Source organism: Fusarium phalaenopsidis, assembly GCF_050370095.1.
Source record: "Fusarium phalaenopsidis strain FUZ10S chromosome Unknown contig_32286, whole genome shotgun sequence".
In the NCBI taxonomy this organism is placed as follows: Eukaryota; Fungi; Ascomycota; class Sordariomycetes; order Hypocreales; family Nectriaceae; genus Fusarium; species Fusarium phalaenopsidis.
This window is the reverse complement of record NW_028145413.1, coordinates 2,342,485-2,355,447: the sequence shown is the minus strand read 5'-3', so window position 1 is coordinate 2,355,447 and position 12,963 is coordinate 2,342,485. Positions and strand designations below refer to the sequence as shown.

The 12,963-nt window shown below is 56.0% G+C and overlaps 6 protein-coding genes across 6 annotated transcripts; 3 read left to right on the top strand and 3 right to left on the bottom strand.

Annotated features, from left to right (window-relative positions):
- Positions 1 to 197: 197 nt before the first annotated feature.
- Positions 198 to 1,061, bottom strand: LRP88_03047 (H(+)-transporting V0 sector ATPase subunit c; the record flags this gene model as incomplete). The annotated part of the gene is made up of 5 exons (XM_083239677.1): positions 198 to 262; positions 318 to 578; positions 629 to 758; positions 872 to 884; positions 1,045 to 1,061. The coding sequence occupies 5 exons, from the start codon at positions 1,059 to 1,061 to the stop codon at positions 198 to 200; spliced, it is 486 nt and encodes a 161-aa protein (XP_083104807.1).
- A 635-nt stretch (positions 1,062 to 1,696) lies between these two features.
- LRP88_03046 (RNA binding protein SNU13) lies at positions 1,697 to 2,231 on the top strand (the record flags this gene model as incomplete). The annotated part of the gene is made up of 4 exons (XM_083239676.1): positions 1,697 to 1,712; positions 1,764 to 1,826; positions 1,880 to 2,020; positions 2,077 to 2,231. 4 exons carry the CDS (start codon positions 1,697 to 1,699, stop codon positions 2,229 to 2,231), a joined length of 375 nt encoding a protein of 124 aa, XP_083104806.1.
- A 592-nt stretch (positions 2,232 to 2,823) lies between these two features.
- LRP88_03045 (SacI homology domain-containing protein) lies at positions 2,824 to 5,770 on the top strand (the record flags this gene model as incomplete). Its single annotated transcript, XM_083239675.1, has 3 exons — positions 2,824 to 3,022; positions 3,097 to 4,855; positions 4,903 to 5,770. The coding sequence occupies 3 exons, from the start codon at positions 2,824 to 2,826 to the stop codon at positions 5,768 to 5,770; spliced, it is 2,826 nt and encodes a 941-aa protein (XP_083104805.1).
- Positions 5,771 to 5,850: 80 nt separating this feature from the next.
- On the bottom strand, positions 5,851 to 7,032 carry LRP88_03044 (uncharacterized protein; the record flags this gene model as incomplete). The annotated part of the gene is made up of 1 exon (XM_083239674.1): positions 5,851 to 7,032. One exon carries the CDS (start codon positions 7,030 to 7,032, stop codon positions 5,851 to 5,853), a length of 1,182 nt encoding a protein of 393 aa, XP_083104804.1.
- Positions 7,033 to 9,129: 2,097 nt separating this feature from the next.
- Positions 9,130 to 11,762, top strand: LRP88_03043 (Transketolase, thiamine diphosphate binding domain-containing protein; the record flags this gene model as incomplete). Its single annotated transcript, XM_083239673.1, has 6 exons — positions 9,130 to 9,183; positions 9,463 to 9,509; positions 9,587 to 9,682; positions 9,755 to 9,839; positions 9,892 to 11,550; positions 11,646 to 11,762. The coding sequence occupies 6 exons, from the start codon at positions 9,130 to 9,132 to the stop codon at positions 11,760 to 11,762; spliced, it is 2,058 nt and encodes a 685-aa protein (XP_083104803.1).
- A 655-nt stretch (positions 11,763 to 12,417) lies between these two features.
- Positions 12,418 to 12,963, bottom strand: LRP88_03042 (DUF5308 domain-containing protein; the record flags this gene model as incomplete). The annotated part of the gene is made up of 1 exon (XM_083239672.1): positions 12,418 to 12,963. The coding sequence occupies one exon, from the start codon at positions 12,961 to 12,963 to the stop codon at positions 12,418 to 12,420; it is 546 nt and encodes a 181-aa protein (XP_083104802.1).

Below are 12,963 nucleotides of genomic sequence, written 5' to 3'. Positions count from 1 at the left end.
GGGCGAAATATCAATCACCATGCCCAAGCCTGCGCCCACGTCCCAAATCTCCCGTCGTGTTTCCTGCTAGAAGACCGACGGAGAAAACTGTAACGCCGTTTGTCTTGTATAGCCAAGACATGATAGAGAGAGCAGCTCGTGCGGTTCAGGAGTTGTCAAGCTGTCTTCCAAACACGTCGCGTCGCCGTGTGTCGAATTTAGCAGGTAGCCTCGACGTTGGCCTTGGAGTTCATGAGCAGGGCGACAATCAGACCGTAAAGACCTAAGTGGATTGGTTAGTGGGTAATACGTAATTATGCAATGTTTCAGAAACATACCCAGGACTTCGGCGAAAATCAGAATCAGAATCATGCCAACGAACAGACGGGGTTGCTGAGCAGTGCCTCGGACACCAGCATCACCAACAATACCAATAGCGAAACCAGCGGCAAGACCAGCAAGACCGACGGACAGACCAGCACCGAACTGAATGAAGCTAGTGTAAAGGGGCAGGTGCTGCTTCAGGCCATCCGAGATAAGAACCGAGACGACGAGACCGTAGATACCGATGATACCAGCCATAATGACGGGGACAATGTCTGCAAAGGTCAGTACCGAGATGGCGATCGATGGCTTCGGGGTTGCGTACTCTTGACGATAAGATCGGGTCGGAGGACACCCATGGCAGCGATACCGACACCAGACTTGGCGGTACCGTAGGAGGCACCGAGGCAGGTGAAGACAATGGCGCAGGTGCAGCCCATAGCACCGAAGAAGGGCTAGAGATGGTTAGCTATGTCAAGCTCGATGTCGGGTCGATATCGTGGACGCCCTAGACGCCCAGCGAGGCATCATGGGTGACGTCGGAGGACGGATGACGTGGAGGACTAACCGAGTAAACGGGGCTGCGTGAACGCGCATGTTAGCTTCAATCATCAACAGGAAGAAGGTAAAGGGTCGTGTCAATGGAATTCGGCCGTGTTTGGCGATGCCTGAAGCTCCGGGCGATGCCCAGGGAGCTCCTGTGATGACGGGGGCAAGGAGGCGCGCAACCAAACTACGTACCAGTATTCGGAGACCATTTTGGCGGTTGTTTTGTGTTGTTACGAACGAAGCAAACGTCTGTCGGCAGAATCGAACGAGAGGGAAGATGCGACTAGGTCAACGGGCTGATGACGGGAGCTGCTGGCAGTCGATGGATGACGAAGGTGCGAAGGTGTTGCTTGCTTGTTAAGGTCTCAACCAAGGAAGGCGCGGTAAGGTTTTGCTGTACACACTGCTGCTGAGGGAGAGAGCACGGGGGCGCCTTACATAAGCTGACACGGGGCGCCTTGTTTCGGATTAAAGATGGACCTGGAGGCCAGAGCCACAGCTATCGCTGGTTGGCCGATCTGAAGAATGTGGATCCCGCGCAGGAACTGCAAGCCACACTCTGGCGCAAGGCTTCAAATTTTCTGGGGGCCTTGGCGCATTTTTGGTGGCTCTTTTTTTTTCTTTCCTCCGACTTTGTTCGACATCAACATTTCCGTCTCCATCTTCTAGCTATAGTCCTCAGGGCGAGCCAACGCAAGGAACCCTGATCTTTGATCCCATCTTGTTAGTTCATCCCTATCTATTCCCCTATATCTCGCGACACCGCTTCGAGAGGAACCAGCTGCTGACCTGCGCTTCATCAGATACTCTTTCTCTCACGAAAACCTCGACCTACTCTTTCACCATGTCTGAGAGTGCTGGTATGGACATTCTATCTACACATCTATCTCAAGAGACTAACCTTTCGCCAGCCTGGCCCCTGGCCGACCAGAAGCTCGAGCAGGAGCTCCTCGACCTCGTCCAGTCCTCCCAGCGTACGTTCCATCGACACCGACGAAGCGAAAACCAGTACTGACATGTCGCGCAGATGCCCGTCAGCTCAAGAAGGGTGCCAACGAGGCCACCAAGACCCTGAACCGTGGTGTCTCTGAGATTGTCATCCTCGCTGCCGACACTCAGCCCCTCGCAATTCTCCTCCACCTCCCTCTTCTTTGCGAGGACAAGAACGGTAAGTGCAATTGGACGGATTGCGATCAAGACAGGTTACTAACGACGTCCTAACAGTCCCCTACGTCTACGTCAGCAGCAAGATGCACCTTGGCCGTGCCTGTGGTGTCAGCCGTGCTGTCATCGCCGCCAGCATCACCAGCAACGACGCGAGCGAGCTTGCTGGCCAGATCCGAGCCATGCGCGACAAGGTCGAGCGCCTCGCCATCTAAGATACCCACCGAACGAGGAAAGAAAAAGATGGAATACTTCGTCGATGAGGGCCCTGTCGGCTTGTTAGTTGGATGTGGTTAATGTTTGACAAGGCGGGCCGTCGGGGTGGTTGAATTGGAGTTGGATGGACTACCGAGACTGCAGACAGTAATATCAGCAACTCTCATGACGAAGCCAACAAGTTCATGCAAAGACTTGCCGATGGATGCCCACTCTTATGCACAGACAAAGACGTTCATGACAATTCGAGGTGAAGGCAAATACGAAAACGAGGCCAAGTGGATGTAGCTCCGTTCTCCAATTGCCAAATGCGAATGCGACGTCGGAGTTTGGTGTGCGTGGGCCGCTTAGTGGACAGCGTTGGTCGAGCTTCTCCACTGATGCGGTCATTAGGCGCCGCAGTCGCTTGCTTTTTTATGAACTGGTGATCGATTGAGCTGCAGCTCAGCTCAGCTCAGCTCAGCTTGGATGGTCCTGGTCTTTCTCCTATGCTCCTTCTACTGTGACCGCTTTGGATTGAGACTCAACTTCTCTCCTACTCATGCATATATTCAGCTGTTGACAGTGGACGACACGGGCTCCCCGCGCACAATGCCAGCCATCGCTCGCAAGATCCTCATCTGCGCAGCGATCGACGGGCTCATCATCCAGCCTCTCTCCTCCAAAGGCCAGCGGCCCTTCCAGCCCGTCCGCATCAAGTATGGCGATGCCACCGTATCGCACGTCGCGCGCGAGCATGTCCCCGACGCTTCCAAGCCCGATTCTTCTTTCGAGGCTTTTGGGGTCATTGGTATGCCATTGTGGCCCCGCGCGCTTACAACCCTATATGTATGACATGGCTGACGTCGACTGCCCCCATTCTAGGTCTCATCACTGTCTCCAAGTTGAGTTATCTCATCACAATTACCCGCCGTCAGCAGGTCGCCCAGATCTGCGGTCATCCAATCTACGTTGTGACCGAAGTAGCCGTTACACCATGCACCTCCAAGACAGGCGCCGACGAGTCCATTCGAAGGACGTCTAGTCACCTATCACGACAGGCTCGCGATTCTGGTGATGAGAGCGATAGTAGCGAGGAAGAAGTCGAGCTTCCCTCGCGCACATCGGACGAAGTCGAAGACGCTGTCATTGAGGATGAGGATGCTAGGCCAGACTCTGCCAGGAGCCGTGTCGCCGAGGATGTCATCCGCAGGAGGGGTAGTTATGGGCGTTTCGCCCAGCGATGGTTCAGCCGCAGCGGCTGGACCATGGATCAGAAGAGGATTATGGGGTTGAGCAATTCGGCGAGCGTTCCGGAAATGGCCATCGTCGACACTTCACCAAGTAAGACGCCAGATGAAGAACCCACGAAGGGGCCCCTCAACGAGCCGGAGCTTCTCCCAAAGCTGCTGAGAACTGTTCAAGTCCTCTTTGGCTCATCACGGAGTTTCTACTTCTCGTACGACTTTGATCTCACGCGTTCGCTCGCCAAGAGATCCGTGTCACCCAGCAATGGCACGCCCCTTCATGCCCAGGTGGACGACGTCTTCTTCTGGAACCGAAACCTCTTACAGCCCTTTATCTCTTCTGGGCACGATTCCTTGGCTCTGCCTCTGATGCAAGGCTTCGTTGGACAGAGGACCTTTGTCGTTGATAGCCAGCCTCCGCAAATGGACGACACGGGCAAGGACTCCGTCGAGCTGTCCAATCTCACGCCGTCAAAGTCCCAATCAGACACTCCTCCACTTGAGAGCTCGAGAGCCTCCATTGACCTCCGTTCCTCAGAAAGGAGATATCTCATCACCTTGATATCACGCAGGTCTACGAAACGAGCCGGCCTGAGGTATCTCCGCCGCGGTATAGATCAAGACGGTTTCGTCGCAAACATGGTTGAGACAGAGCAGCTTCTATCCTCGCCTGCATGGGACGCATCCTCAAAAGTCTACTCTTTTATGCAAATCAGAGGCAGCATTCCTCTCTTCTTCACACAGTCCCCATACTCTTTCAAGCCAGTGCCCATTCAGCAGCACTCCGAAGAAGCAAATCGCGCTGCTTGCCACAAGCACTTTGAAAGCCTCTCTAGAAACTATGGGCAGTTGCAAGTGGTCAATCTTGTGGAAAAGCACGGTGTCGAGGCGTCAATTGGCTCGGCTTACCAGAAGAGTGTCGAAGAGCTCAACAAAGAAGCAGGCGAGGGCAAGACAATACCCTTTGAATGGTTCGATTTCCATGCCGCCTGTAGGGGCATGAAGTTTGAAAACGTGAGCATCTTGCTCCTTCAACTGAGACAAAAGATTGAGAGCTTCGGAAGCACCGTCCAGAAGGAGGGCGAGCAGCTGATCCAGCAGAAGGGCGTCCTCCGAACCAACTGCATGGACTGTCTCGACCGGACCAACGTCTGTCAGAGCTCATTCGGGAAGCACATGCTTGAAGTCCAGCTCAAGGAGGAGGGTTTCGACATGAGCGCGCAGGTGGACCAGGAGACGGCCTGGTTCAACACCCTGTGGGCGGATAACGGCGATGCAGTGTCGAAGCAGTATGCGTCGACGGCGGCCATGAAGGGTGATTATACGAGAACACGAAAGAGGGATTATCGAGGTGCCTTGAACGACTTGGGTCTCTCTCTTGCTAGATTCTACAGCGGGTATGTTGATAATCCCCAGACAGCTCATCAAGTTGCTAACCAAACAGAATGGTCAATGACTACTTTAGCCAAGCGGCAATAGACTTCCTCCTTGGCAACGTCACGGCCAAAATCTTTGAGGAGTTTGAGAGCGACATGATGACCAAGGACCCTGCCGTGTCGGTAGTCAGGATGAGACAACTGGCGGTTGAGCTGTGCCAGAAGAGGGTGATAGCAGACGAGAAGGAAGAGTTCCACGGGGGCTGGGTTCTCCTCAGTCCCAACGCGCCTGATACTATCAAGGCCTTGCCATTGGAGGAAGTTGTCCTCTTATTGACGGACGCCGCCCTCTATCTTTGCCGCTTCGACTGGAAGTCGGACAAGGTATCCTCATTTGAGCGCGTCGAGCTCGGCAACATCACTGGCATCAAATACGGCACATACATCACCTCGACCATCTCTCTTTCTCACATCGACGAGACCAAGAACGCCGGCTTTGTGGTGTCATACAACCCGGGCAAGAGTGATTTTCGACGCACTAACACCCGAACCTTTTCGAGCCGTGGCGACATGGCCGGCAAGGAGAACCCCTCTGGGCAGAAGGATGCCAGCATCCCAGCCAGCTTGGCCAACCTGCTCTCTAGCAAGCCGTCGTCGACATCCAGCCTACGCCAGCTTGTCTTTAAGGCAACATATGTAGACTCTTCCGTGGCCGTCCTCGGGGACGATGGCCCACGGCAGACCGAAACACAGCAGGTTTCCACCATTTGCGAAGAGATTGAGAGATTGGCGCTGGAGCGACAACTAGAGCGCCCAGGGGAAGAACGCAAGAGCCTGGTCGAGTCCGGGGACATTATCTCTTTGGAGGAGGCGAAAAAGAACACCGGGTTGCTAGAGCAGCTGGGGCACTCGCTCAAGAAGATGGTATGGGCATGAAAAAGATTCCCATCTAGAAACGACATAGACGACAGACCTTAGATACCATGTCTTTTTTGCAGTATAATAATAGGATTGTTTCAAGACGACTTTTCAAGGCGGTATAGGTGTATCTGGTACCGCATATTCTCGAGGGGAATTGGATATGACAAGCCTTCTGGGAGTCGAAACCAGATGGAATCGTCAGACTGCAGCTTTTCCCAAGAGTAGCCCGGCGTCTCGGTCTCGAGAAGAGTGTGGTCGAGCAGCCATTGCATAGGGTACCGCTTCTTCTCTTTGCCCAGGGCAGCTTCTGAGTAGCTTCCAGGACTGTCCACCACGAGAACCAAGCTCCCCGGCACGAGAGCTTGTCCGAGGTTCTTGAGGAACTTGGTCGTCTTCCCGATGCCTCCGCTGGTGTACAGCTCGTTGAGGGTAAACAGCAGCGTCACCACGATGGGTACTTTGCCACCAGCACACTGAGCCCTCAGAGAGTCGACATCGAGAGCCAAGACATCCTGCTGTACCACCTCGACAGAGAGCTGACCCGGCTCCAGAAGCGCGCGGTTCGCTGCGCGCGCGACCGCCGACGCATACTTTGAGATGGGGGGCGGGGAGTTGGTGCTCGACTCGAGAGAAGAGATGACGCTGGCCCAGGGAGCTGAGTCAAGGAGCGTCAGATGACCGTTGCTCGAGGTGGATTGGAGGTAGGATGCAAAGGCGAGGTGCTCAGCCGCGCATCCTCCAATTGAGAGCATCCGCAGAGTGCTTCGTGGTTGAGACCTTTCGGGTTTGGGAGCATCTGGTCCTGTTTCAGCGGATGCCTCACCAGGTTTTGTATCTTGTTCCAGAGCACCAGAATCTTTTGTCAAACCCGCTTGGGTACTTGATTCCAAATTCTTTCCACTGAAACTCCCCTCTTTAGAAGCTAGAATTCCATCTAGATGTTCCTTGATGCCGAGGAAAACAGTGGTATAGCATAGTGTCCGTGTAGGACTCCATCTCGCCGCATACGCCTCGAGATAGTCCTCCCTCCCAAAAGCAGTAGCAAAGTCGCGATTGAACAGAGCCTGCTTCACCTCCTGCAGTAGACCTGCAAAGTCGTCTGACGTAAGGGTCGATTTGAAGGCATTGGAGAAGACGTCGAGCAGGCGCTGCTGCTCGGCTTGGCTCTGCAGTGATGGTGGTGAAGAAGCTTCCTGATTCTGCGCCGGGGCGGCCGACTTCTTGTTGCTCTGCTTTGAAGGGGCAGCCTTTCTGGAGGGGCCCGTCTTCTTGACCATTTCTTTATCTAGAAATGGCACACTCTAGTCTGGCTTGGTCAGCCAAGACGTGTGTCGGCGGGCTCGGAGATCCAAAAGAGTTGATTGTCGTCGTCGTCTGGTGGTGGTTTGTAAATTCCATTGGAAAAGAGAGTGGGGTACAATCGGTGAAACCCCCACTCCGGCCGAAGCTTCCAACCCGGCCAATCTCTCGGTGAAGACTTCAGAGGTGTCATGACTGTCGCCATATAAGTCAGCAGCTCGCAGGCAGATAACCAAGATTCGTCTCCTGAGTGTGGCATCACGCCTAGGTTGGTGTTATTCACCGACAGGCGGCCGCCGCAGGTTTGCTAAGGTTTTGGGGCAGACGGGCGGATACATATCATATCATTCATCAGCCGTTACCATATTCTTGATAACCGCTTACACAGTCCATCCTTTACCGTCTTTGGCTGGGCATTGCATTTCCGCCGACATGCCGAGTGCAACCACACCTGGTTGGACGTCTTCCTTGTCGAGCTCGTCAAGGTGCTGGGCACTGCTGGCTCGCACACCTTGACACGCGCGCAGCCACATCTCCGTCTGCTCCATCGCACTCGGCCCTCCTCTCCGACTATCGCTCCTTCGACCTGCTCCTCCCTATGTGTACTTCTGCGTTCTGTCACCGAGACAGGCCAATTACTTATGTGGATTGGTGCGGATGGATCGTGAGGTTGTCCAGCAGCCGGTCCAACCAGGGACTTGGGTCGTTTTTATCCAGCGGGCCTCGTCTGTTTGTGAGAGGTCCGCATCGCGCAACTGAAGCCACAGCATCGCAACGGAGTGGTGTCCGACTCGGCCACGGGAGACGGAGTTGCCCCTCTTGAAGCCCCCGCGGGGGCCCGCCAGCCAGTTCCAACCTCCGGGCAATTCTATCCTTTTCTGCCTGTTCACCCTCCCTCCGGTTAAATTTGGTGAGAAAGGCTCTGCAGTCTCACAACCTATGAGCGAAATATGTACTCGCTCCTCAGCCCGGCGTGGAGATTTTTCATGTTAGTGCGATTACAGCCCAGGAAGGATACAGCAGGAAAAAGCCGCAAAAGGAGTTTTTAAAAAGACTCTTCACGCGGCAAGATCATCAACATCTGGGCAGACGGAAGGCTCACTCGAGTAATGACGGAGTGGCCAACCGACGTCACAGTGGTGATGGTTCCTCACAGCCAAGTGCCGCCGTTGCCCTCTGCCTCCATCAAGACTCCACAGGGGACAGCGAACGGATCAACGAGGGCGCTGGGAATTGGGAGGGATTGCGTCAAGAGGCAGGCACCTGCAGGTTAATCTCGAGCACGCAGCAGCTCGGTCGCCCGTGAATGGGCTCTGCGGGATCTCGACTGGAACATCAAGAGCATCTCGAGGGGCGCCAGGTCGCAGGAGGAGGGGCTCCCAGCGTCACTGGTGTCAAGGACGGCCCCCACCGGGACCCCACTCGGCGTCTCGCCGGCCATTGACCTTGCCCCCCCGCGGAGAGGGCGGCGAGAGCGGCGAGCTTGTGCTGTTTTTGCTGAGCTCGAATCTGAGTTGTGAGTGGACAAGGTGAAGTGGTGAGCCAGTTGGAAGCTGGGTAGCCTGCCCTTTTTGGCGTGGCCGCCACCTTGACCGGACGGGACGGACTTGTACCTGCTGGCTGGGGAGGATGCCCTGAAGACGCAGGCTGCATGGCGCCGAGGGGCCCTGGAGCTGCCCCCTGGCAACCCGAGAACCACCCAAGCTCCGGGCCCGCCACAGTTGAGATGCCTCGACAGCTACCATCTGGATGATGAGCAATCTTGTTGTTCCCCCAACGTCAATGTACCTCGATTCAGACTGTACCTGCTCGGGCATGTACCTCGTCTCAGCCAATGTCCGCTCATTCTCGAGGCGATGATGGTCTTGGGCTGCGGGATACCGCCCGGCCGACCATTTTTTTCGAGACTGGGAAAACTGGAGACCGCTAAATACATGACACGACCCCTCCAGCAAACGTCAGACCTGTTCCGTTCATCTCCCCGTCATTCGACCTTTTTCTTCCCTCGTTCCTCCTCCTCCTCTTCCTCTTCCTTTTCCTCCTTCATAGAACCAGTCTCTCAAACATTCGGCAAAATGGGTTACGGCGAGATCGATCAAAAGGCCATCAACACCATCCGCACCCTTGCGGTAAGCTTTTTCCTCTTCCCCTCCAGCTCTTGTGCATTGGATTTTACCCCGCCACGCCTGCCCCGCCATTCATTCACCTTGGGTTTGGGGGGGACGCGCAGAGAAATGTGGTGAGAGAGACAGTGTCACAACCATCGCAAGAGGGCGTCACCGCCTCATCGGTTTTGCTGTTTCGCTGGCTCTCGTATCGTCATCGTGTTCGGCGTGTGCCCGGCAGTTCCGTAGCTCTCATAACGAGCAGAAAACAAAGGACAATGTCAACTGACGAGCTCTCAACAGGTTGATGCGACCTTCCACAGCAACTCGGGACACCCTGGTGCTCCCATGTGAGTTTTCCCACCCTCCGCTCCGTCGCCGATGAGCTCCTACAGCAAAATACATGAATACTGACTCTCTTATCAAGGGGCATGGCCCCTGTTGCCCACGTCCTGTTCAACAAGTTCATGACCTTCAACCCCAAGAACCCTGACTGGTTGAACCGTGACCGCTTCGTCCTCTCGTAAGTCTTTGACCCGGTGGCCGACGCCGCAAGCTCATTCCAAGAAAAAAAATTGACAATTTTCGTCCCCAGCAACGGCCACGGCTGCATGCTTCAGTATGCTCTCCTCCACCTCTTTGGCTATGACCTCACCATCGATGACCTCAAGGCCTTCCGAGTACGTGATTCTGACGTCTTTTCTCACCATCGCTTGCTTACCGTTGCTGTAGTCGGTCGACAGCCGGACTCCCGGTCACCCCGAGGCCCATGACACCCCCGGTATTGAGGTCACCACTGGTCCTCTTGGTCAGGGTATCTCCAACGCCGTTGGTCTGGCTATTGCCCAGGCTCACACCGCGGCTACCTTCAACAAGCCCGGTTTCGACCTCGTCAACAACCACACCTACGCCTTCCTCGGCGATGGCTGCCTCATGGAGGGTGTCTCCAGCGAGGCCTGCTCTCTCGCCGGTCACCTCCAGCTCGGCAACCTGATTGCCATCTGGGACGACAACAAGATCACCATTGACGGTGACACTGCTGTCGCCTTCACTGAGGATGTTCCCAAGCGATACGAGGCCTACGGCTGGCAGGTCCTCACCGTCGAGGATGGTGACCACGACCTCGAGGGCATTGAGGCTGCCATCAAGGAGGCCAAGGCCAACACTGAGAAGCCCACTCTTATCCAGCTCAAGACCACCATTGGTTTCGGCTCCCTGAAGCAGGGCACCCACGGTGTCCACGGCTCTCCCCTCAAGGCTGACGACATCAAGCAGCTCAAGGAGAAGTTCGGCTTCAACCCCGAGGAGAGCTTCGTCGTCCCCCAGGAGGTCTACGACCTCTACGGCAAGCACTCTTCCGAGGGTGCCGCCGCTGAGCAGGAGTGGAACCAGCTCTTCGCTAAGTACAAGGAGCAGTTCCCCACCGAGGCCGCTGATCTCGCCCGACGACAGACTGGCGACCTCCCCGAGGGCTGGGAGAAGAACCTCCCCGTCTACAGCCCCGCCGACCCTGCCATCGCCTCGCGAAAGCTGTCCGAGACTGTTCTCCAGAAGGTCCACGAGGCCATTCCCGAGCTGTTTGGTGGTTCCGCTGATCTGACTGGCTCCAACCTGACCCGATGGAAGGACGCCGTCGACTTCCAGCCCAAGTCGACCGGTCTCGGCGACTACTCCGGCCGATATGTCCGATATGGTGTCCGTGAGCACGCCATGGGTGCCATTCTCAACGGTCTCGCTGCCTACGGCACTATCCTGCCCTACGCCGGTACCTTCCTGAACTTCGTCTCGTACGCTGCTGGTGCCGTCCGTCTGTCGGCCCTGTCCCGCGTCCGTACCATCTGGGTCGCCACCCACGACTCCATCGGTCTTGGTGAGGATGGTCCTACTCACCAGCCTATCGAGACTCTTGCCCACTTCCGTGCTCTCCCCAACACTCTCGTCTGGCGACCTGCCGACGGTAACGAGACCAGCGGTGCTTACTATGTCGCCCTGACCTCCAAGGAGACTCCCAGCATCATTGCTCTGACCCGCCAGAACCTTCCCCAGCTCGAGGGCTCGACCATCGAGAAGGCTGCCAAGGGTGGTTACGTCCTGCGCGAGGTCGAGGGCGCCGACATCACCCTCGTCGCCACTGGTTCCGAGGTTGCCATTGCCCTCGATGCCGTCAAGGTCCTCGAGGAGAACCACAACATCAAGGTCCGTGTCGTCTCTCTGCCCTGCTTCGAGGCCTTTGACCTCCAGGACCAGGAGTACCGCCTGTCTGTCCTCCCCGACGGCATCCCCTCGCTGTCCGTTGAGGTCATGAGCACCATGGGCTGGGAGCGCTACACCCACGAGCAGTTCGGTATCAACCGCTTCGGTGCTTCTGGTGCCTACAAGGATGTTTACAAGGCAAGTTATCCCCTACCCCTGGTCAGCTTAAGCTTGGGCCAGGCGGTTCCCCGGATCTCTATCCCCACAGAATCCTTTGCTAACCTCAACTATAGAAGTTCGAGTTCACCCCCGAGGGTATTGCTAAGCGTGCCGTTGCCACCGTCGACTTCTGGAAGGATGTCCCCAACGTCCGCTCCCCCCTCAACCGCGCGTTCAAGCAGATCATCTAGATTCAAGATGAGCAAAGCAAAGAGGAAAACAAGAATAAGAACAAAAACAAGAAATAAGAGTGATGAGTTAGCAAGAGGCTCGGGACGGGCCGACCCCGGGCAGAATGATTATGCAAGTGATGACGACGGGCTTTGGAGCAAGGTTTTATGGGCTACGTATGGTAAATTAGACGTCTCGCGAGATGAATTCAAATCTTTTTAGAACAAGCAACTGTGCTGTATCTGCTGCGTCTGTTGTTGTAACTAGTATATATGTCTGCCATGTGATTCTGTGATTTCCATGATTCCACGACATGGCACAAAACAGAGTTTGATGGATGTGGTCTGGTCTGTCTCATCCCAAACACCATACCAATCGATCTATGTGCGACCTCTGAGGTATCTCGCTCAGTAGCATGCTCCATAGATGAACCCAAATACTCGTGGCTCGCCTCGCCTTGTAAGGATGACGGCTCGAGTTAAATGGCAAGCGTCCATGTCACCAAGGTTTTTCATACACTTTCTTTCTCGCTCGCCTGCCTTGTTTTCTTCATGTTCGTTCCTCCGTGGTATTATCCCATTTGTATTGCATCGCTTCGTAATCGTGGTCTTGGTCGTGGCGCATGTTCTGCAGACGATGTGCGTCCCTTACATGGCTGGCTGCAGGGGAGTCGCGTCATTCGGGCCCATCCTCGTGTGCGCGGTCTTGACTCTCGGCCACCCACTCCTTCTGGAACTCCCTTCCCACGCGTTCCAGCCTCGCAGAGGCACGGCGGGCTTCCCTCGCCTCCTCGGCGGATCCGGCGACCACGACACCGACGAGCAGCGGTGCCGCGTCCTCTGAGCGCGGATCGTCCTTTGCGGGTGGAGGTTCGGACCGCGAGTCGGGGCCGTGGCTAGAGCCAGGTGCTGAACCGGGACGGCTCGACGCTGCTGCTGCTGCGGTGTTGTTGTTCCCAACGGTGCTGGCTTCGGCGGTATCGCGGGGGTCGAGATAAGAGTGTAGGACGACGGGCCCGCGCTCCGGGTACTCGACCATGAGGCGCTGAGGACGGCCGAGACCAAGGCGCTGGGCGGCGGTCTGGGAGGAGAGGGCGCTCGAGGTGAGGGCGGTAAGAGACTCGAGGTGGGATTGCGACGAGGCCGAGGTGATGAGCGGGGTGAGGGTGACGTCGGAGAGGTGGAGGGAGAGGGTGGGGTGCTGCGAGGGGAGGCTGGCCAT